This window comes from Zalophus californianus, chromosome 9 (assembly GCF_009762305.2).
Source record: "Zalophus californianus isolate mZalCal1 chromosome 9, mZalCal1.pri.v2, whole genome shotgun sequence".
NCBI lineage: Eukaryota > Metazoa > Chordata > Mammalia > Carnivora > Otariidae > Zalophus > Zalophus californianus.
This window is the reverse complement of record NC_045603.1, coordinates 121,949,616-121,973,937: the sequence shown is the minus strand read 5'-3', so window position 1 is coordinate 121,973,937 and position 24,322 is coordinate 121,949,616. Positions and strand designations below refer to the sequence as shown.

The window sequence follows — 24,322 nt, the reverse complement described above, 5'->3', positions numbered from 1 at the left end:
GTGGAGAATAATCAAGTTGCACCGGTTCCGGCAGGTAATCTTGTATCTAGGCTGGGGGATGGTGCAAGGAAATGGTGCCACCCACTCTTTTGTTCTTGGAATAGTCTCCCGAAGATCCCTGCCCCTCTACTCTAGCATATGTTCTGAGATTAGTATATAAATCTTCCCATGTTTTTCAAACTGCTGCTTCTATACTGCATCTCAGGGGACCTGTTATGCCGGTTGCTTTAAGGGTGGGGACCCAGTTTCCTATAGCCCTCTGGCTCTCCCACAGCTAAACCGGCTGATTTTTAAAGTTTCAGGTGTTAAGCCCCAGTGATTATGAAAACTCATGAAATTAAGACCCTCTGGTTTTCAAAGCCAAATGTTATGTGAATTTGTCTTCCCATTGAGGTTCCCCTGTGCCTGGGGTGTCTGGTGTTCTCCTCTCCCCTCCATATTTGTGACATTCCTCCACAAAACACAATTTGCAGGTCAGTTTGGCTCCCAACCAGACCTCTGCCCTTCCTATCCTCTTAAAAATGGTCTCTTCTCTACATTTAGCTGTGAAGAGTCTGTTCTGTCAGTCTTTGGGTCATTTTCTGGGTTATTTATACTTAACGGGTGTTATCTACTTGTATCTATGGGATGAGGTGAGCTTAGGATCCTCCTACTCTCCCAACTTACCCATTGTTTATTTTCACTGGTATTCCAAGATATTTTGCACTGGAATTTATCTTAATAGGCACATTCAAGCACCTACAATTTGTCTAAAATTATAATTTGCCTAAATATTGCTGTAGTTTTGATCTGATGCCAGTGAAGTGGAACTTCAAAATCTAAAGGAGCCAAAATAACCCATGAGGAAAAAGTGTCCCCTGTCTCTAGGCACACAGTGTCTGTACATGTGAAAACTGGCATGTCGATTCAATGTTAACTGAGGAATGACAAAGAAAACATCTTATGGGTGGCAAGAGTAAAAAAAAAAAAATTCAGTTTCAGAGACATCAAAACAATCAAATTGTCCTACACTTTTACTTTATAAAAAAATAAGGAAATTTTTCCCCCAAGTTTCTCCCTTCACCTTAACACATTTTGCCCATTCCCTACTGCCCACCCCAAATATTGTTTGTTCTCTTTACTTACAGGTCTGATTCTGACAGTTTATTCATTTACTTTTTTCTACTCCACATATGAAATAATTTGGTATTTGTCTTTCTCAGTCTGAATTATTTCACTTAGCATTATACCCTCTAAGTACAACCATGTTGCTGCAAATGGCAACTCTTAATTCTTTTTTATGGCTATATATATGATTTTATATACAGACACACACACACTACGTCTTCTTTCTCTATTCATCTATGATGGACACTTAGGTTTCTTCCATGTCTTGGCTATTTTAAATGATGCTGCAATAAACTTAATAGTTCATTTATCTTTTAAAATAGTGTATTTGTATTCTTTGGGTAAATTCCCAGTAGTGGAATTACTTAATCATAAGATATTTCTAGTTTTAATTTTTAGAGAAAACTCCATACTGTTTCCTAAAGTAGCTGTACCAATCTGCCCGACCACCATCAGTGCACAAGGATTCCTTTTTCTCCAGAACATCCTGGCCAATACTTGTTATTTCTTGTCTTTTTGAGTCTAGCCCTTTTGACAGGTGTGAGGTGATACCTTATTGTGGTTTGACCTGCATTTCCCTGATGATTAGTTGATGCTGAGCATCTTTTCATGTATCTGTTGGCATCTGGATGTCTCCTTGGAAAAATCTCATGACTCGACAGTGAGGACCTGAATGGTCAGGTCTTCTGCCCATTTTTTGGGTGTTGAGTTATAAAAGTTCTTTATATATTTAATTTCGGATATTCAGATGTATTATTTGCTTTTTTGATTGCTTCCTTCACTGTGCAAAAGTTTTTTTTTTTAAGTTTTATTTTGGTGTAGTCCTGACAGTTTAATATTGCTTTTATTTCCATTAACTGAGATTTATCTAAAAGAACATTGCTAAGGCCAATGCAAAGAAATTACTGTTTATGCTTTTCCTCAGTGTTTTATGGTTTCAGGTCTCCCACTTAGATCTTCAATCCATTTTGAGTTTATTTTTGTGTATGGTGTTAGAAAACAGTCCAGTCTTTTGCATATAACGTCCACTTTCCCCAGAACCATTTATTGAAGAGAGTCTTTCCCCCAATGTATATTCTTGTCTAATTTTCATAAATTAATTGACCATATAAAGCATGGGTTTATTTCTGAGCTATTGTCTTCCGTCTGTCCAAGTATTTTTGTGGCAGTACCATACTGTTTTGCTACTTCTTTGCAGTATATCTTGAAATCCAATATTTTTCATACCTTTCAGTATTCTAATTTTTTTAAATTTTATTTTACTATGTTATGTTAGTCACCATACAGTACATCACCAGTTTTCGATGCAGTAATCCACGATTCATTGTTTTTGTACAACCCCCAGTGCTCCATGCAGTACGTGCCCTCCTTAATACCCATCACTGGGCTGGCTAACCCATCTCCCCACCCCTCCAAAACCCTCAGTTTGTTTCTTAGAGCCCATAGTCTCTCATGGTTCATCTCTCCTTCCGATTCCCCACCTTCTTTCTTTTGAGGTCCGCTGGCATGGAATATGGATCACCACCCTGCCACTTTCAGTCTGGAGTATCTTTAGGGTCAAAATGAGTCTCTTGTAGACAGCATATGGGTGGGTCCTTTTTTTCCAATCTGCAGCCCTGTGCCGTTTTAATGGGAGCACTTAGGCCATTCACTTTGAGAGTGATTATTGAAAGATATGAATTAATTGTCATCATGTTGCCTGTGAAGACTTTGTTTTTATAGATTGTCCCTGTAAATTTCATTTCTATATCACTCTTGGGGTCTTTCTCCTTTTATAGAACCCCTCCTAATAATTCTTAGTGCCAGCTTAGTGGTCACATATTCTTTCAGTTTCTGCCAGTCTTGGAAGTTCTGCATCTCTCCATCCATTCTAAATGACAGCCTTGCCAGATAAAGTATTCTTGGCTGCATGTTGTTCTTGTTTAGTACCCTGAATATGTCTTGCCAGGTCTGTGTGGATAGGTCTGTTATTCTGATGTTCCTCCCTCTGTACATAAGGAATCTCTTCCCCCAACTGCCCTTAAGATGGTTTCCTTGGTTCTAAGATTTGTGAGTTTTAGTATTACATTCTGGGGTGTTGGCCTGTTTTCCCCGATCTTGGGAGGGGTCCTCTCTGCCTCTAGGACATGAATGTTTGTCTCATTCCCCAGATTAGGGAAGTTCTCAGCTACAATTTGCTCATATATATCTTCTTGCCCTCTCTTTCTCTCCACCCCCTCAGGGATTCCAATAATTCTGACATTGGAACGCTTCATGGTGTCACTTATTTCTATGATTCTATTTTCATGGATTCTGACTTGTTTTTTCCCTGGCCTCCTCTTTTCCCTTTTTGTCTATTAAGTGGTCTCCTAGGTCACTAATTTGTTCTCCTGCCTTGCTTACCCTAGCTGTTAGGTTATCTAGATTAGATTGGATCTCATTGATAGCATTTTTAAGTTCTGCCAATTCAGCTTTCATTTCTGCCCTTAGAGACTCTATGTTGCCATTAATTGATTTCTCCGTTCTAGCTATTGTCTTCACAATTGCTAGCCTGAATTCCATCTCCTACATCTTGGTTATATCTGAATCCACTTGTAAATCTGTGGCATAAGTCATAGTCTGTGAGTCTTTCCTATTTTGGGGTTTCCTCCTCCTAGTCATTCTGTTGAGGGGTGGTTGAGGGAATGTATAGAGTCCAAATTATTGACCACAACCCAAGCAAGATGTACCTCTTTTCTAGGGATTTTAGGATTGCTGTCCTCTTGTTTTCCCAGCCTGTCTTCTGGTGGAGGGGCCTGCCACGTTGTTATTCAGGCTACCCTGTTTGGGCAGAGTTGCCCTGCCCTTTGTGGTGGAGGATGGGCTCAGTGAAAACCGTTTTTGGGGGGCTTTTGTTCTCTGATGGCTTTCCACTATCTCTTCTAAGAGTCAGAGCAGAAGAGACTGTTTTCAACCCTCTGCCTCAGAGCAGAGAGATCACAGTTTGTTCTTTAGTGAGCTCTCCAGGCCACACTGTCCCCATTTCTGTCTGTGCTGCTATAAACTGCAGCATCCTGGGTTGTGTGCCCCTCAGCAGCGCTCCCAGTCCTCACCTCCAGGTTGGGGCACGTCTCTGCCCTTTGTGCTTCTAAAACCGCCAGCCGCCCCCAGGTCACACGCGCGGCCCTGTTGCTCTGGTTTCATTCCGGGCTGCCCTAAAGTCCCTTTCCTGTCGCTACCGGTCTGCGAGTCTGTGCCTGGTCCCCAGCACGGGAGGCTATTGCTCACAGGCAGAGTAGGATCCCGACAGCTGAGCTCCCTCACCCTTCTGTTTAACCTCTGATATCTGCCCGCAGAATCACGGCTCCCCTCTTCATACCAAGAAACCCACCACCTGCGATATTCTGTTTGTAGAGATCCAGGTCTATCTTCTTACATCTCAGGCTGATTTCATTGTTGTTCAGAGTGGTCTGGCAGATATCCAGTTCAATTCCAGGGACAAGTTGGAATAGGGTCCCCTACTCCTCTGCCATCTTTTCCCCCCATCCTTGTTCTTCTTTAGGGACTGCTTTGGCCATTCAGGGTCTCTTGTCGTTCCATATAAATTTTGGTATTATTTGTTCTAGTTCTGAAAAGGAAAAAAGGCATTCTTTTGTTTTTATTTTCTTGATTATTTATTTACTTATTTGAGAGAGAGAGAGTGAGCACAAGCGGGGGAGTTGTAGAGAGAGAAGCAGACTCCCTGCTGAGCATGGATCCTGATGCAGGGCTCCATCCCAGGACCCTGAGATCGCAAGCTGAGCCAAAGGCAGGTGTTTAACTGACTGAGCCACCCCAGCACGCCTATTTTATTTATTTACTGAGAGAGAGTACAAATGGGGGTAAGAACAGAGGGAGAGGAACAAGTAGACTCTGTGCTGAGCACAGGGCTCAATCCCATGACCCTGAGATCATGACCCAGGTGTCCTGGAAAGGTGGCATTCTTATGGACCTTCTTGAAACTCTAAGCTTTTTATATTTAAGGAAGTTATTGCTTTTGGCAGAAATTGCTATTAAGCATTCACATTTTCAAATTCAAAAAGATTCAGGTAAAATATAACTGTGTACTGAAGAAGCATTGCTTGTAACACACAGCTTCAATGCACACATATTCAAAAGCTACCATTTAATCCTATTTTGTGGCATGTACCATGAACTTGGCAGAAAATTCAACCAAACAAATACAAATAATTTGTATCCTGTTATTTCTGATAGAAAGTTATGAATACATAAGCTTTCACACTCACATGCAAACACATACTATACCAGAAAAAAATCTAACGTATTTACTGCTTAAAAATAAACGTGATTTCCCTTTGAGGTAGAAGCTAATCCCCATTTCTGAATGTTCTGAAAGCCACCCACAAAGGAAATACTCCCAGTGTTTTAGGTTTCATTATGATAGCCCTAAATAAAGCAAAGTTAATTAAGTCATAGTATTGCAGGTATATCCAATGAGGTTATTAACCTGGTTTCAAATCTGTGTACCTGAAGGATCATCCCGATATAGTGATAAATATACTGATTTATGTAAATCTGTAATTTTAATATTTCCATCAATATTGAAAAAAAATCTGTTTCCTAATGAAAAAAATACTAGTTTTTAGCTTTGAGACAAATGAACAATAAGGTAATATTGGACTGGACATTGGTAAAAATCAAATCAATACTGAAAATAAGAAAAGAGCATGTGAAAGCTAAGTTCCCACCCTACAGATAAAATCAAGAAGGTGATATTTTTAAAAATGATCTCACTCAATTATGAAAATAATAAAATTTAATTTTGTTTTTGCTCTGGTTTAATATTTTTGGTTTCTTATCAAAATTACCTACCTTCCTTGTATCATTATTTGACATTCATCATTTTATTCCATTATAAAGCTGCTAAAATAGGTTTCTACTTTTTTTTATTTAAATATCACATTTTCTCTCATTTTCAGATGTGGACAAGGATGGAACGGCAATCGATGCCACATCAAGGTTAACACTTCCCCTGCAGATTTCACATACAGTCAGAACAGTAGGTGACATTGTGACTAAATAATTGTTTAAATATGGAGTTTTAAATGTTTTTCACTGCATATTTATCTTTTTAATTGGTTTGAAATTCCAGATATATGGGCATTCCTGTGCATTGGATTAGCTTTCCTGATGATTCATACTATAATTGCAGTTGTGTGTTTTCTTGCAAACAGAAAAGTACCAGTCAGGTAAGTGATGCCTTTGATTGCTGAATAAAATATACTGTGGCAGAACAATTTTCTGAAACATTTCATTTGCTCGATTTTTCTTTCACTGCATTTACATGCAGGTAACTTTAGTGTTTCTATGCTTTGTGAATTTCTTTCTTTCTGGGCAGAATGTAGGAGCTACTTAATAACCATTCTTTTTTCAGTAAAAAGCCTTAAGTTTGCTTTTCACATTATGTTAAAAGAAGTTCTGATGACAAAAAGAAAGGGAACGTGGCATTCTCCACAGATTAAAAGACATGAGGGGATGAGTGTCCCACATGCTTGTGGTGTCTGGGAAAGGCAACAGAACTGCAAAAGAGATGCTTTCTTGGCCCTCCAAGTGAACTCTAAACATCAGTGTTTCAGGTCCAGACTCCCAAGTTCTAGGTAATATACAGAACAAAAACCAGGAGCTGCTGTACCCAAAGGAACTCATGCAAAACGAAGAAGACCCCAATTACTGAAGGGAGAGAGCCTGGTAGGATAGTGGAGTAGGAGGATCCCAAGCTCACCTCCTCCCGTGGATACACCTAGATAGCAGCCATGACAGTGCAACTAACCCAGAAAATGACCCAAAGACTGGCAGAACAGGCTCTGTACAGTTAATTCTAGAGCAGTGGCCACACCAAAAATGGCAGGAGGGACAGAGAAACAGTCAAGAACCAAATTCCCACATGATTAACCACAAACAAAAGGTACACCACAATCATGAAGCCAGGAGAGGAACAGACCCCACACCAGACACCCCAGACATGAGGGACCTGCATTGGAAAGATAAGTTCCCATAACATTTGGCTCTGAAAACAACTGGGGCTTAACTTTTGGAGTTTTTATAACTAGCAGAGCTTAAAACTGGGTACTTCAAAAATCAGTAGGTTGCACTCTGGAAGAGCTGGAGGGCAATAGGAAACTTGAGTCCCCATCGTTAAAAGTAGAACATAACAAACAACCCTGCCAAAATATAGCAAAGCAGCAGCAATCTGAAAATTACTTGGGGCATGCATGAAGTAGATTTCTTTATAATCTCAGAATGCATGCTGCAAGGGCAAGGATTTTTAGGAGACTTATCCAAGAACATAAGAGCTGGCAGGTGACATTTCTCCTCCCTGCCAGCTTAGACAACCAGACAGCTTCAAGAATGAGTGTGAACACTCGTTATCTAGATTGCTAACACTGTATACCCTACTCGACATTCTCCTATGGATCTGCCCCCATCATACCCACCCAACTGGGCAGGAAAGATAAAGAAAAAAAAATTATCCATTTCTTCTAGGTTGTCCAATTTGTTAGCATATAATTTTTCAAAATCTCTATTATTGTTTGTATTTCTGTGGTTTCAATGGGTATTTCTCCTCTTCATTTCTGATTTTATGTATTTGAGTCCTCTCTCTCACTGGATGAGTCTGGCTAAAGGTACATCAGTTTTGTTGATATTTTCAAAAAAATAGTACCTGGTTTCATTGATCTGTTCTCTTGTGTTTTTTCAGTCTCTAGTTTATTTCTGCTCTAATATTTATTAAATTTGTTTTGTTTATAAAATTCCACATATGAGTGAAATCATATGGTATTTGTCTGACAGACTTATATCACTTAGCATTATACTCTCTAGATCCATCCATGTTACTGCAAATGGGAAGATTTATTTCTTCCTTATGGCTGAGAAATATTCCATTGTGTGTGTCACATCTTTTTTTTTTTTTAAGATTTTATTTAGAGAGAGTGAGAGAGAGCGTGAACGGGAGGGAGAGGGAGAAGGAGACAGCATCCCAAAGAGACTCCACACTGAGTGCAAAGCCTCACGTGGGACTTGATCTCACAATCCTGAGATTATGACCTGAGCTGAATCAAGAGTCAGATGCTTAACTGATGGAACCACCCAGGTGCCCATATATCACATATTCTTTATTCATTAATCTATGATGGACACTTGAGTTGCTTCCATAATTTGGCTGTTGTAAATAAAGCTGCAGTGAACACAGAGATATAGATAAATTCCTAGGAACATAAAACCTTCAAATCTGAATTAGGAAGAAATACAAAATTTGAACAGACTGAATACTACCAATGAAATTGAATCAGTTCAATGAGATACCACCTCACACCAGTCAGAATGGCTAAAATTAACAAGTCAGGAAACGACAGATGTTGGCGAGGATATGGAGAAAGGGGAACCCTCCTACACTGTCGGTGGGAATGCAAGCTGGTGCTCTGGAAAACAGTATGGAGGTTTCTCAAAAAGGAAATTGAGCTACCCTACGACCCAGCAATTGCACTACTGGGTATTTACCCCAAAGATACAAATGTAGTGATCCAAAGGGGCACACACATCCCATTGTTTATAGCAGCAATGTCCACAATAGCCAAACTATGGAAAGAGCCTAGATGCCCATCAACAGATGAATGATTAAAGAAGATGTGTTATATGTATACAATGGAATATTATGCAGCCATCAAAAAAACCCCAAAATCTTGCCATTTGCAATGACGTGGATGGAACTAGAAGATATTATATAAGCAAAATAAGTCAATCAGAGAAAGACAGTTATCATATGATCTCACTGATAAGTGGAATTTGAGAAACAAGACAAAGGATCATAGGGTAAGAGAGGGAAAAATGAAACAAGACAAAACCAAAGAGGGAGACAAACCATAAGAGACTCTTAATCTCAGGAAACAAACTGAGGGTTGCTGGAATGGAGGGGTGTGGGAAGGATAAGGTGGCCGGGTGATGGACATTGGGGAGGGTATGTACTATGGTGAGTGCTGTGAATTGTGTAAGACTGATGAGTCACAGACCTGTTCCCCTGAAACAAATAATACATTATATGTTAATAAAAAAAAAAAAAGAACTTGAATCAGTAATCAAAAAACTCCCAAAAAACATAAGTCCAGAACCAGATGGCTTGGAAGGTGAATTCTATCAAATATTTAAAGAAGAGTTAATACCTACTCTTCTCAAACTATTCCAAAAAAATATATGAAGGAACAATTCCAAATTCATTGGACAAGGCCAGCATTACCCTGATACCAAGACTAGATAAAAACACTACAAAAAAAAGCAAACTACAGGCCAATCTCTGTAATGAACACAGTTGTAGAAAACCTCAACAAATATTAGCAAATCAAATCTGCTACATTAAAAAAATCATTCACCATGATCCAGTGGGATTTATTTCAGAGATAATAGCGGTTCAGTATTTACAAATCAATCAATGTGATCTATCACATTAACAAGAGCAAGGATAAAAACCATATAATCATCTCCATAAATGCAGAAAAATCATCTGACAAAGTATGACATCCATTCATGATAAAAAACTCTCAATAAAATGGGTTTAGAGGGAACATACCTCAACATGATCCAGGCCATAAATGAAAAAACACAGCGTTAACATCATACTCTGTGGTGAAAAACTGAGAGCTTGTCCTCTAAGACCAGGAATAAAACAAGGATGTCCACTCTCGCCAATTTTATTCAACAAAGTACTGGAAACCCTAGCCACAACAATCAGACAAGAAAAGAAATAAAGGCATCCAAATTCATAACAAAAAAGTAAGACTTTCACTATTTGCAGATGACACGATGCTATCTATAGAAAACCATAAATACTTCACCAAAAAAACTACTAAAACTGATAAATGAATTTAGTAAAGTCACAGGATACAAAATTAACATACAGAAATCTACTGAATTTCTATACACTAATAAGTAGCAGAAAGAGAAATTAAGAAAACAATCCCATTTACAATTGCACCGAAAATAATAAAATACCAAGAATGAACTTAACCAAGGTGAAAGATCCTTACTCTGAAAACTCTTAACAAATTCATGAATGAAATTACAGATGACAGAAACAAATGGAATGATATTCCATGCTCATGAATTGAGAGAACTAACATTGTTAAAATGTCCATGCTACGCAAAGTATCTAGACTTAAAGCAATCACTTTCAAAATAACATCATTTTTAACAGAACTAGAATGATCCTAAAATTTATATGACGCCACAAAAAACCCCAATAGCCACGGTCATCTTGAAAAAGAAGAAAACTGGAGGTATCACAACCCCAGATTTCATGATATACTACAAAGCTGTAGTAATCATGACAGTATGCTACTAGCACAAAGATCAATAGAACAGAATAGAGAGCCCAAAAATAAACCATGCTTTTATGGTCAATTAACCTATAACAAAGGAGACAAGAATATGCAACTGGAAAAAGACAGTCTCTTCAATAAATGGTGCTGGGAAAACTGGACAGTTACATGCAAAAGAATGAACCTGGACCACTTTCTTACACCATACAAAAAAATAAACTCAAAATGGATTGAAGATCTAAGTGTGAGACCTAAAGCCATCAAATTGGTACAGGAAAACAAAGGCAGTGCTTTTTTTGACACATTTTTCTGGATATGTCTCCTCAGGCAAGAGAAAACAAAAGCAAAATTAAACTACTGGGATTGTATCATAAAAAAGGCTTTTGCACTGCAAAGGAAATAACTGACAAATCAATAAAGTAACCTACTGAGTGGGAGAAGATATTTGCAAATGACACATCTGATAAGGAGTTAACATCCAAAATGTATCAAGAACTTTTATAACTCAACTTCCAAAAATAATCTGGTTAAAAATGGGCAGAGGATCTTACCTCAGTGTCAGGTCATGACATTCTTCCCAAAGGAGATATCCAGATGGCCAACAGACACATGAAAAGATGCTAAACGTCATCTAATCATCAGGGGAATGCAGATCAAAACCACAATGAGATATCACCTCACACCTAGCAGAATAGCTAAAATAAAAAAAAGACAAGAAATAACAAGTGTTGAGGAGGATGTGGAGAATGAGGAACCCTCATACACTGTAGATGCTAATGCAAATTGGTACAGCCACTGTAGAAAACAGTATGGGGGTTCCTCAAAAAATTAAAAATAGCATTACCCTATGATACAGTAATTCCACCAGTGAGCATTTATCCAAAGAAAACAAAAACACTAATTTGAAAAGATATACATAACTCCATGTTCACTGCAGCATTATTTACAACAGCCAAATTATGGAAGCAACTCAAGTGTCCATCATAGATTAATGAATAAAGAATATGTGATATATGGGCACCTGGGTGGTTCCATCAGTTAAGCATCTGACTCTTGATTCAGCTCAGGTCATAATCTCAGGATTGTGAGATCAAGTCCCACGTCAGGCTTTGCACTCAGTGTGGAGTCTCTTTGGGATGCTGTCTCCTTCTCCCTCTCCCTCCTGTTCACGCTCTCTCTCTCTCTAAATAAAATCTTAAAAAAAAAAAGATGGGGCGCCTGGGTGGCTCAGTTGGTTAAGCAACTGCCTTCGGCTCAGGTCATGATCCTGGAGTCCCTGGATCGAGTCCCGCATCGGGCTCCCCGCTCAGCGGGGAGTCTGCTTCTCCTTCTGACCCTCTTCCTTCTCGTGCTCTGTATCTCTCATTCTCTCTCTCTCAAATAAATAAATAAAATCTTTAAAAAAAAAAAAAAAGATGTGACACACACAATGGAATATTTCTCAGCCATAAGGAAGAAATAAATCTTCCCATTTGCAGTAACATGGATGGATCTAGAGAGTATAATGCTAAGTGATATAAGTCTGTCAGACAAATACCATATGATTTCACTCATGTGGAATTTCATAAACAAGACAAAGAAAAAAGAGACCAAGAAATGAGACTCATACATAGAGAACAAACTAATGGTTGTCAGTGGGAGGTGGGTGGGGAATGGGTGAAATAAAGGGCACTAAGAGTACACTTATCTTGATGAGCACTGAGAAATGTGTAGAATTTTTTGAATCATTATATTGTATACCTGAAAACTTAATACTGCGTATTTTTCATATCTGAATTAAAAACCAAAACCAAATGTAACAAAAAGAGCTTACAATCTACATTGCCATTCAGGATCCTGGGAGCTTCCTGCCCAATATCCATCTTCCTATCACCCATATGGGATACAGGTCACCCCAATAATGAAAATGATTTTTTCCATGAACTGAGCAAGATGAGGGCTCAGAATAAGATTTAATGATATTTTAAGAAATTAAAGAAATGCATCATTTCTTGCATGCCAGAATGTATGATCAAAGATTTAGATCTGCAGCAATACCAATGTGTCACAGAATACTGGATAACTGCATTTTCCTTGGTGCCAATTTTTTATATACTTGATGAATTCTTCTCATTCTGCAATCATGGTAATTAGCAGACACCAATCTTGATATCATCAATTAAGGCAGTTATTATGGACCTATGGTTTCATCAGGGAAAAAAATGACATCTTCAATCTATTACTATCAAGACAATCTTACTCATCTATTAATTCTTTAATTATTTCTTATGTGCTTGAAATAGACCAATGTGGATACAAACATGAATGAGAAGCAGTCTGGAATTAAAGGAGTTTGTAATCTAGTGAGAAAGATACACACAAAGCTTCTAAGTGAAATACAGTTTTGTGCTAGAATGCACACATGTATTAGGATTCTCTAGAGAAAGAGAAATGATTAGATAGATATTCTGTTGTTTCTCTGTGTATGTGTGTGTGTATATATATCTTTATCTTAATATATTAACACATATAATATAGAATATTGACAAATTATATATATTAATACATTTTGATAGAAGATACCTTAAGATAAACATATTTCTATAAATATTATATCATACTTACATAATATTAATTATAATTTAAAATATTAATATATTGAAATAGAGGTTTATTTTAAAGAATTGGCTCATATAATCGTGGGGGCTGGCAAGAATGAAACTTGTAGGGCAGGATGCTAAGTTGGAAATTCAAGCAAGAGTTGATGGTGCTGTGTTGAGTCCAAAATCCACCAGGCAAATATATCAGGCTAGTAACAAAGGTAGTATTTCTACACCATAGCCCTGAGGCAGAATTCCTTCTTCCTCTGGAAACCTCAATCTTTGCTGTTAAAGCCTTTAAATGATTGAAAGGCCCACCCACATTATGGAAGGAATCTGCTTTACTTAAACTTGGCTGATTGTAAATGTTAATCATACCTAAAAATACCTTCACGGCAACATCTAGACTAGTGTTGGGTAAACAATTGGGCATTATAGCCTAGCCAAGTTGACACATAAAGTTAATCATCACAATATGTGAACAAGTTGTCATATTAACACAACGAGTGAGAATATTCAAAAAGAACCCTAAATTTCACTCCTGCAGATCTGTGTTGGACAGTCTGTACCATGGGGGCTATGGAGAGATCTCTCAGACAAATACTGTTTGCATTACACCACAGCCTGGCAGCCACTTCTTTTTCTCTCATTTCTGTCCTTCAATTTTATACTTTCCCTCTGTCTCTGCTTTCCTTCCCATCTACACATTCTCCATGGGAGATGTCATTCATCTCCAAGGTTTTATGCTGTCTATATGTTAATGGCTTCAAAACATCTTTCTCTTACTGAAATTCTGTCCAAGATCCAGATCCATACTATGCTTTCAACCATTTCCTAGACTTCTACATAGAATTTTTTTCTAGATTCACAGACTTTAATATATAAGATATTAGTATCTGTCATTTCCATATTCTGGAACCTACCTTTGAGGTCCCAGAAATAAGGGTAACTTCATTATTTCCCTACATGAACACACCAGGACTCTTAGTTGACAATAACTCCTCTAGCAGAAGATTCACAAGAAACTGAGGGAAACTGGCTACATTCCTCAAATAAGAGGCTCCTAGCTGTCGAAGACTACCAGTAATTGGGGTCATCAAACACAACCCACTGAGGCCTGTAATGGAAGCAGAACCCTTTATACTGCCATCACCCAATCTTTCATCTGTCTGGTCTACCCTAAGGAAAGGACTGGAAAGAAAAGAGGAAAAGGCATTCTTGGAGTCATTGTCTTTGGGGTAGTGCAGTATTTATGGTAAGAAATTTTACCTCTTTCCAACAAAGAAGGGGAAGAATATACCATCACCAGCACTACCCAGTACCAAATGATGGGAGGCCCCCAAGAGAATCAACAGTTCAGATTGGTGATGTCCAGAAAAAAAAAAAATGTGAAAAATCTGCAAAATCTGCTTCCTGGTGCTCATTAGAGCAAAGTGTAGAAAAAAAAAGTTCTTAGGAGTATTTGACACATGTACCCTTTTTTCAGAAACACATAAAGATAACTTTTGGTTTATTCTTCTGAAAATAGATAGCCATGGGAGTATTCTGTATTCAGTGGCCTTAAAAGGATCTGTGGTATAATATACCAGGGGTATATATACTGGGATCAGTAAGAGGACAGGAGAGGGTGGTGGGGATTTAGCTGCATCCCAGTTATGCATGATCCTCCAAAGGAATGGAAGAGAACCTAAGCTTCCTTCTTCAGGGCATCTGAAGAAGCACAGAGAACAGAGACAAATTGGAGTTGTACGGCTGTTCAGGCAGCTGCTAGTTTAAGTGAGGCAATGCCTCTCCTGGAGAGGGCATTGGGAGCCAGACTGACCTGAAAGCTGATATAGCTGCCTTTCTTCTCTGTAATGACAGAAGGGGCCCAATGAAGCAGATTTGTACATACACACAAAATCCATACACTATTACCATGGAGTTCATGACAGGAGAAGTCCTCCAAAAAAGTCAGACCTATACAGATGCACTGTGTAAACGGTGACGGGTGGGAGGAGGGGCTCCCAACTGAGGATAGCTAACTAGACAGTAGGAATATTCCAGCCACCCACATCCCCCTCTTCTCATTGTCTACACCAGAGTTAAGCCTCAAGATAAGGGGTGGGGATGTTTCCAAGCCACGTCAGGACCCTCATCCTCTTCCTCACCCTAAGCAGTACTTACGGTCAAATGTCGAGTCTGAAATGGAGAAGGAACAGCACACAAACTGAGGTCAGAATCTGGTAATGCTTGGCATCTTTCAAGTGGATTGGATTACCTTTTAATCATTAAAAACTAACTTTTGATCATTAAAAGCGGTAATATAGCTATGAAATTTGCCCAAGATATGTGAACTGGACCAAGAATGAGGGATGATTGATAGAACATGATAGAAATAAAGAACTGTAAAAGAAGAAAGCACTTTGATGTTTTTAAATTACCTTCTTGGAATAGATCACTCAATCAGGTACCCAAATGTTAGTCTCTACTTCCTAGAAGAGGCAGGCAAGGTCCAACACTTGAGGTTCCAGACAGTATCTCTGTCTGTGACCCTCTGATTTACCTCCCTGTCTACTTCCCTCTCTCTAGTACCTTCTCTTCTGACTTCTAAAATCCCAAAAGGTTTTATTCCCTATTACTGCCCAACACAAATGTCACTCAAGACTGTATTCTCAGTCTTGTTAATGATGTCCTGAACTGCTCACTACACATCCTGCCCCAGAGGCCACAATGATGAAGTTCTCATTTGTGCGACTGAGGAGAGGAGCCCCTCAAAGGAACCAGATAAGCCAAAACTTGAGCTGCCCCCATGCTCTCTACTGGGGGTCTCCTGACTACAGGATGCTTACCTTAGGTCTCAGAGACTTCTCAAAGGTATGCAGCATAAGTAGTTTCAAGGAGACACTCAAATTTAATGTATTTTTCTCATTGAAAAAAGGTACATCTGGCCTGCTGCTTCCCCTCTCTCATTTCTTCTTTCACAGGTGTCCCCTTTACCTCACACCTATCCTCAATCTCATCAAAATAAATTATAAGGGGGAAGACAGAAGAATACCCCCGAGAGGCCAAATAGAGGCATGATCTGAGAATACAGCCCCACAAAAGGGATTCATGTACTAAGATACTTGAATTAAGATGTATTGAAAGGGGAGGCAGGGGCACCTGGGTGGCTCAGTTGGTTAAGCGACTGCCTTCGGCTCAGGTCATGATCCCGGAGTCCTGGGATCGAGTCCCACATCAGGCTCCCGGCTCAGCGGGGAGCCTGCTTCTCCCTCTGACCTTCTCCCCTCTCATGCTGTTTCTCTCTCTCTCTCTCTCAAATAAATAAATAAAATCTTTAAAAAAAAAAAAAAAGGGGAGGCAGGAGAGGAATCTTTTGCCAAGTTACTTCTCTCTCTCTCTCTCCCCCTCTCTCCTTTCCCACTCAGAACTTGAAAATTAATTGAGATGATTGCCATGGAACACATTTTAATATATCTATTTGAGTTGAACAATGAAGCCAGTCTTTTTCTGAAAATTAAGTTTGATCTGAGCAGAGAGCAGGACTGACTTTTGTCAGATTTCATGGCAGACAAATTCCATAATTTTAAGGAACTCACATAAAATATTTCAGAAATTATGTCCTTTGCAACCACTAAACTTCCAATAAAAATTCGAGACGTTAACTTAAAAATATAAAAGGAGAGGCATAGTTTTTTTTCCTAAATTATTTTAGGGAAACTCAAATGGCAATGTTCAAAGGCCACTGCACCAAGTTTAACTTTCCACCATCGCCACCCTTCCACCCCCTACTCTTTGGAAAAGTTCTCACCATTCCCCCAAAACACATGGCTTCCCACACCCGCTGCCTGACAGAGCTATCCAAACCCACATATTTTTGATACCAAGCAAAAGCATCCTGGCTTCCCTTCAGGTTTCGTCACTGAGCTGTCAGAATGCTGTCCTCAGGAAGACAGTTACAACACTATTATGTAGTATTATTACTTAACTGTTTCCATATTAACCAGTCCTTTTCTCATGTCCCCAGTATCTAGCTCTGAATGCATAATCGGTATCCACTACGTGACTACTGAAGACTAGCTATACTTTATTGACCATTATTGCTTCTGAGCAGCACCAAAAACATGGCTTATGTCTAGAGATTACATTTAACTAATAGTGTTGCACATCAAATTTTTAAGTCTTTTGATTCACCCTGAAAATAGTATCAAAATTGAAATATACAGGAATTAACGCGAGGAAATTTGTTACTCTCTCTAAATAAACCTTAAGATTTTTCATTAGATTTTGTAAAAAGGATCTGTAGCATAAGAAGCCCTTCAGTGACTTAAGAGAAACTTTTATTATTTTTTTAAAAAACCAAAGGCTGGAGCACTGCATGCTCAGACAATGCTAAGCACAGCAATAAGCTTCTTAAAGTTGTTTTTAGAGATCTGTTTCCTAGATTTTATTATACATCCTGTGACCCTTCTGTTAGCTACTTGCTACCATATATATTAGTGAGGACTCTTTGACTGGAGGGGAAGAAAGCATCTCAAGCTAGCTTAATCAAAATAAAGAATTTAGTGTAAAAATGTACATTTGCCAGAGTTCAAAGATAACAATGAATGAGGTGGGGAAGGGCTGGACCCATTGGTATTCTTCATCTGCCTCTCGTCTCTGCTGCTTTTTGCTTCTCTGTTTGGTGATTCTCTCTCTGAACATGTATTTCCTCTACTCCCATCTTTATAACAAAATGGTGCTACAAAATGGGTGTTAGTTACCCATTACGTCTTTAGGCATGTCTCTTTGTCCCCATTACTTATTCCCAAGGAAAACCTACTGATTAGCCCACTTGGGGGTCAAGATCCCATTTCTGGTCAAATCACCTATGGGAGATTTGGGGTAGGATCAATATGCAAACATTGCTGCAGAGACTCTATACAAGCAAGGCACTGTAGTGTGGGGATGGAGGTCATCATGAAAAGTCTCTGAAAAGGATCTGGTACCCCTCTCCCCACGGCCCCAAATCCACCAGATTGTAACTCATGCCAGTTTAGAGGAAGGTAACAAATACGGCAGTCTTCTAGGGTTGTTTCAGTAATCAAAATGATGCGATGTGATCATCAAACATATACCCATAAATGAAGAATAAAGGATACAAATAAATAGTGGACTATTTATTCTTACCTTACGTGAAGCCATATAATACCCACTGCTTTTCTATTTTAGATTATATCTTCTTTGCCTGGGGAAAAATAGGCAATAAGTGGCTGTTTATTATGCTGCACTGCGGCAGTTACTCCTGAAGGATTGTGTTAATTTAATAAAAGTTTAATCATATTTCATTTAGTTACGCTAAGAAATAAGTTATGTCCATGTGAGGATTTTTTTTAAGTTTGCATCTGGAAATTTCTAAATAATTTCATAGGATCGTAAGTGTGTGCAACAGTGGAAAGATTGTGGAGTAGGAAATTTTACGACCTGAATGTGATCTTGGGAATGCGTCATGATTCAACTCCACAAACATTTATTTAAGATTTCCTATGTGCTAGTCTTGAGAGAGCTCGAAAATATATAAGATGATACCCCGCTTTCTGACTCATAACATATGTTTAACTATGATGGGTGTAAAAGTAAAAATGTAAACCAAAATATTCTGGGGGTAAAGTGGAAGGAAAGGATAATCAAGAGAATGACTGGTGTTTATATTCCGGATAAGAAAGAAGGTGATTAAGATCCCCACAGCTGAGCCAGCTGCCCGTAACCCCCGTGGGAGTCACAGGTGCTCTTGTTGTTTGAGATGCTTGAATGAGCGGCCCTGGCCCCCAGATAAAGTTCACTATCCCTCTCATACTATATTCTCTCTACCAGACCCTTTGCCACTGCAAACACCTTGTGTAATAATGTGGAGCTTTGGAGGCAGAAGTGTGGCTACTTTTTCTCCTTCAAGATCCCTGGATAGGCCTAACTTGGGCCCAGCAGTGAATATTTATCCTTAGCAAAAACCAAAACCTCACTTTGTGTCTCAAGGCACTCAGCTGCTTTTGCAGCTACAGCGTCACTAGTGAGCCTGCCCTAATTCCAGAAATGAGTACCTCACTTAGACAACAACCACTAGCAGCCACAACCAAGGTTGTCTCATAATGCTGGCAAACTTTTGCTCTCTCCATGTGTGTGCATTTGCCCACAAGAAATACAGCTGTTAAAATCTAGTAACCTCACTCCCCATTCTCAGTCCCTTTGTATACCAGAGCCATGCTCTGCCAATCTTGCTAGATGTCTGCTTTGAGCTGGAAAAGGGAAATTGAGAACAGGGTTTCAAAATCCTGCCCTTAGAAATGGTACTGGACCACATGTGTTTCCTCCCCCTCCTCTCTCTTCTCTATTTTAAAGAGAAGCCTACGCCACCTGTTCCCGGATGCTTTCCCCCTAATCCTAATCTCTGTGTTCTTGTCCCGAAATGGCAGAAAAGGCCCATAGAGGAAAAAGAGCATTTGTGTCAAGGCAGTTACGTTTCTGCTCCTAAGAGTCCCACTCCCTGCCCTGTGGCCGGGGGTTGCATGAAGCCAGATCTCTCAGCTGAGTGGGGTGAGTCATACACAAGGCAAGTCTTGAAACATCACACGGAGGCATTCTCGGGAGCTAGCAATTCACATGGATGGATGAAGAGGGCTACAAAAGGGAGGGAGCATTTGTATGGGGACTTGAAGGACAAAGAATCCAGACAAAGATGAGCAACGGGGCTTCAAAAAAATAAAATGTGGACACTCATCGTTTCAAAAATGGCTAACACAGCTATAGAATATGGGAGGGTGCACAATACATTACACTTTGTAAAGTACATTGTAGGGAGGTGATTGGGATTTTGAATGCCTACTCAGGAGATTTCAACTCGCTTAAGGAAAAAAAAAGAGCTGAGTGCTGGCGATTTCCTGCCCGTCCCCTCAGGCCCACCCTCCACTCTTTCCCACTAAACAGGATGGAGAAGAGGGTAAGGTTGATTTGGAGACTTGGCCTTCATCAGTTGCACTAATGGGATCCCCTTGTCGTCTGAATTCATATTATGTCTGGCCAAAGTGGGGTACCTTGAGGGAGGAAAGAGAAGGGCTGGGTATTCATAACCCTGGCTACTTCCTGCAGTGAAGTTGCAGCTGGCCGCTAGAAGTGACAGGACTGTTAAAAGCCCCTCTGCACACTACTGCTACCTTCTCCTATATCCCTCTCCTTTCCCCTTCCAGCCTAGGGTGGTAACAGGCCTGATGACTGGCCCAGGCTACTGCACCATCTCTTATTGTTCCTCTACATTCTGGCCATACCTTTGCAAACTTTCACTTTATCAAACATTCAATTTTACAATCTGAGTATGTCAGCTATTTCCTGCTAGGGCCTTAATGATAAAAGCCAGGAGAGTGTTTTAAGCAGAAGAATGACCAGATCATGTCTGTGTTTAAAAAACAAACACACACACACACACACACACACACACACACACACACACACACACACACACACACACACAAAGGCAGAGCATGAGAATAGATTAGAAAAGATCTAATCTTTTAGGACATAAACCTACTCAAGAGGTTTAGAAGAGAGACTATAAATTCTTGAATCTGGATAGTGGCTGAATGCCTTAATATAGGAGATGAGAAAAAAACAATTGTCAAAGTTGATTTGAGGGTATTGTACTCAGGCAATTGCACGGTTGGTAATGCCCCTAACAGAGATCCAAAAACCCAGGAGGAAAGATGGGTTTGGACAATAGAAAGAAAACTATTTTGATATTCTATATTTTCTTATGTATAAAATAAGGAAGTTGAACTCAGTCTTTCCCAAACTTCTATCATTTATAGGCTGTCCCCACAATTTACGGCCTATGTATTATGTTTACTATTACTTTTATTTATGTATTTATCTTTAAATAGATTTCTTTTTTTCTTAGCCTTCTCCTAAGAAATAGTATTCATGAAAGCATGGTTTTGATGTGCCATTCATATATTTTTGTTCTACCTTTAATAATATAAAATATAACTACAAAGTTAAAATGTTTATGTTGCCTAAATTACTCCTTCTTATAACCCATGTTGCACCTTCTGCATTATTTTAAAGTTTTCTCCCAGTTCCAAAACTGCATGATTCAAACAGAATATTGAACTTGGTTCTTTAGGCCCTGAGTATTCTCTGGTTGTCATGTAACTGCATTACACCTTCAGATATTAGGGTGTCTTCAGTCTGACCGGTAGTGATCTACCTTTATATTTGCATGACAATTCCCTGCGATAGTTAATAGCTTACCAAAAAAAAAAAGTTCCTAAATTACAATTCAATATTACACTAGACACCTGGCAAATCTATCTGTATGGTAGTCTTGACCAAACAACAGACTGATGGTTAAAAACAACAATATCTGGAACTCACTCATAATTCCATTTGTTGATGAATCTCTGGGAAGCAGGCAGAGCACTGTTTGTCTGTCTTGCGCCTTGCCTAACATACTGTGCATTACATAAATAACATGTAGGGCAGATGAAACAGAATAAGTGATACCAACTGCCATCTTTCCAGACTATAATGGCCAAGAACTTATTGGTCAAAGGAATATAGGGGAAATTTCCAGAAATGCTGGGTTTACTTCTTCCTTTACCATAGAAATAAAATATAATAAAAGAACACTTTCAAGGGCTAACCATAAAAGCGATGTCCTCTGTGAATCTTCCCAGGTCACGTTGGGCAGAGGTAACCACTCCTGAGCTTCCAAAGCACTTTGTTTTTCACTCATCACACTGACTTTTGGTTTGATGTCTCCCATAACAGACTCTGAAGCCTCTCGATGGCAAGATCTTTGCTCTATTCATATTTATATTCCTAAAGTCAACAAATAGCAAGTAGGAATTCATCTCAGTAAATATCTATTAAATTGAATTTTCAAACTATCTACAATAGGATGTTGCAACCCAAATGAACATTTTATATTCCAAAGCAGTATTTTACTTGCCTTAATGCTCCAGAGTTTATTTATACTAGAATCCTCACAGAGGACTCTAAAATGTTGGGATATCATTGTTGGGTATTCCTAAAGAAACTCCATCCACTTGACCGATTTTCATGCATTCTGTGGAGGCTGAAAGCAAATAAAGGAACACCAAATGATGCCTACATGTATGACCCTTTGCAGACTCATGAATGGGATCCATAATCAGAAGCTTTAATCCTAGAATATTAATGTCGAACATTAGAGGATTCCCAAAACCTACAAGTATATGTATTCAAAATCTATGGAAGAAATTGAACATCCAATACTGTCCTCATACTAGACCATTAAATTTAGATGTCCGTCTTTATGACAGATACTGCCCTGAACTTTCTGAAAACATTGCCTGGCATCAAACACTCTAATCAACCTGGTTGAGAATCTGATTAACAATTTTACCTATATTATTCCTCTCATTCTATTTTCTTAGAGAAGTAATTTTAAGTGAGTGTATAGATGAAATCTTTTCAAGAAAGTAATATATTTCTCACAGGAACAAAATAAGAAATTTCATGCGCATTTCTAAGTGATTTGCAATTTTTACTAAATATCAAGTCATTCTTTAATTCTCTGATCATTTAAGATACTGACTAAACAAAACCAGTTTATATGCAATGTATGAGCAATACACGTCTTGAATATTATGCAAGCTTCATTGGCATTAGTGTATATGTTGCAGTTACTATCCCAAGTTGTTTCAAATCTAGGGTCACTGGACATAGATTCCAAATAGTCTAAGAAATAAAATCTGTATAAAACTTATAAAGAGCACTTTACTCTATAACAGCCCCTAATTATTCTAATTATTTGATCTGAAGATAGATATTTTACCATATTAATACAGGTGACTATTTAGCCGAAATAGTCCTCAGGTCAGGATTCAAGGACCTTTTTTTTTTTTTTTTTTTTTTTAAGATTGTATTTATTTATTCATCAGAGAGAGAGAGAGGCAGAGGCAGAGGGAGAAGCAGGCTCCCTACAAGGGAGCACGATGTGGGAATTGATCCCACGACCCTGGGATCATGACCTGAGCTGAAGGCGCCCAGGATTTAAAGACCTTTTCAGCATCTTCTGTTTATTACAAATCTTACATAGCTAGAAGACATCATGTTACATTTGTTTTCTAATGTCCAAGAAATCTGAGTTGCTCCTCGAAAGAAGTAACCTGTTTAAATGAGGAAGGACAGGAAGGCAGTACAGATAAGTGGGGGGGAGGGTATGATTAGCAAATCGTATTGCTCTCCCATGGTATGCAGCAAACACATTCAGCACCTTTGGAGAATCAGGATGCTAAGTGTTTTCCTCCATTAGGAGTTGCTAAAGGGTGGGAAATTTGGCAGGGGGGAGGATGGGATCAGTTTCATAATTTTTCTTCAATAACTGCTTTGCTATCCTCCTGAGAGATTCTTTTCTGCTTTCGAATCATATTTCACACAATTTCTCCTTAAAGCATCCTTAGGGATATTCCTACAAGTTCAACAATCTGTTTACTGTGTTAAAATTTCTACCTCATTAATGAATCAAAGGACAGAATGACAACAGAATGTAAAAGACCAGCTTATCTTCATCTTTATTAAAAAACCCCCATAAATCATAAACTCTCAGCAATCCATTTCATGTATTTGTTGGCAAACATTTACTAAGCACCTATTTTGTGGTAGGCACTGTACTAAGGATGAGAATATAAAAATAAATAATAATTTATACTCTGGTGAAGAAGACATATAGAAAAGCAAATAATACCAGTTCTTCAACAAGTTTATATTAAGCACATACAGTCACTTCCTGCACAGCAATGGAGAAAGACAGGTAAAGAAGAGGGTGAATTTGCTTCAGAAGTGAGAATAATATGGTGGAGAGGTTGAAGAAGGATTTTGTGAGGATGTTGCATCAGTCAAGTCCAAATGCATGGACTGAAATCCACTAGATGAAAAGGAGGAAGAACATCACAAAGACAGAACAACTTGTGTAAAGGCGCAAGCTGTGACAGAGAATGGTATAGTTAGGGTGACTAAAACAGGTAATGTAAGAAAAAATGATGGTAAATTTACTAGGAATTAACAGGGAAATCTACATAGAATGTAGAAATGTAAGAAATCTACATAGAATTCTAATTTGTGTGCTTGGGTGCATATTTCTAAATATGTTTTTTTAAGAGGTTGTTTTAAGATAGGAAAATGCAACTTCGTTTTTTTTCAATTTTTAAAGTATTATAAGCTAAATTTATTGATAGATCCAAGAGAGCCTTAACTATATATATATATATATATATATATATAAACCCCAAATAGAGTATATTTTTAAAAATTTGTGGA

The 24,322-nt window shown here is 38.7% G+C and overlaps 1 protein-coding gene across 1 annotated transcript in view; it reads left to right on the top strand.

The window, feature by feature from the left end:
• The window catches only part of MALRD1 (MAM and LDL receptor class A domain containing 1), a gene marked incomplete at its 5' end in the record, with an annotated part of 847,841 nt that overhangs the window by 807,410 nt on the left and 16,109 nt on the right, over positions 1–24,322 (top strand). The window contains 2 exons of the mRNA XM_035729081.1: positions 6,045–6,124; positions 6,218–6,314. Of these exons, the coding sequence (XP_035584974.1) occupies positions 6,045–6,124; positions 6,218–6,314 (177 nt within the window). The remainder of the gene's footprint in view (positions 1–6,044; positions 6,125–6,217; positions 6,315–24,322) is intronic.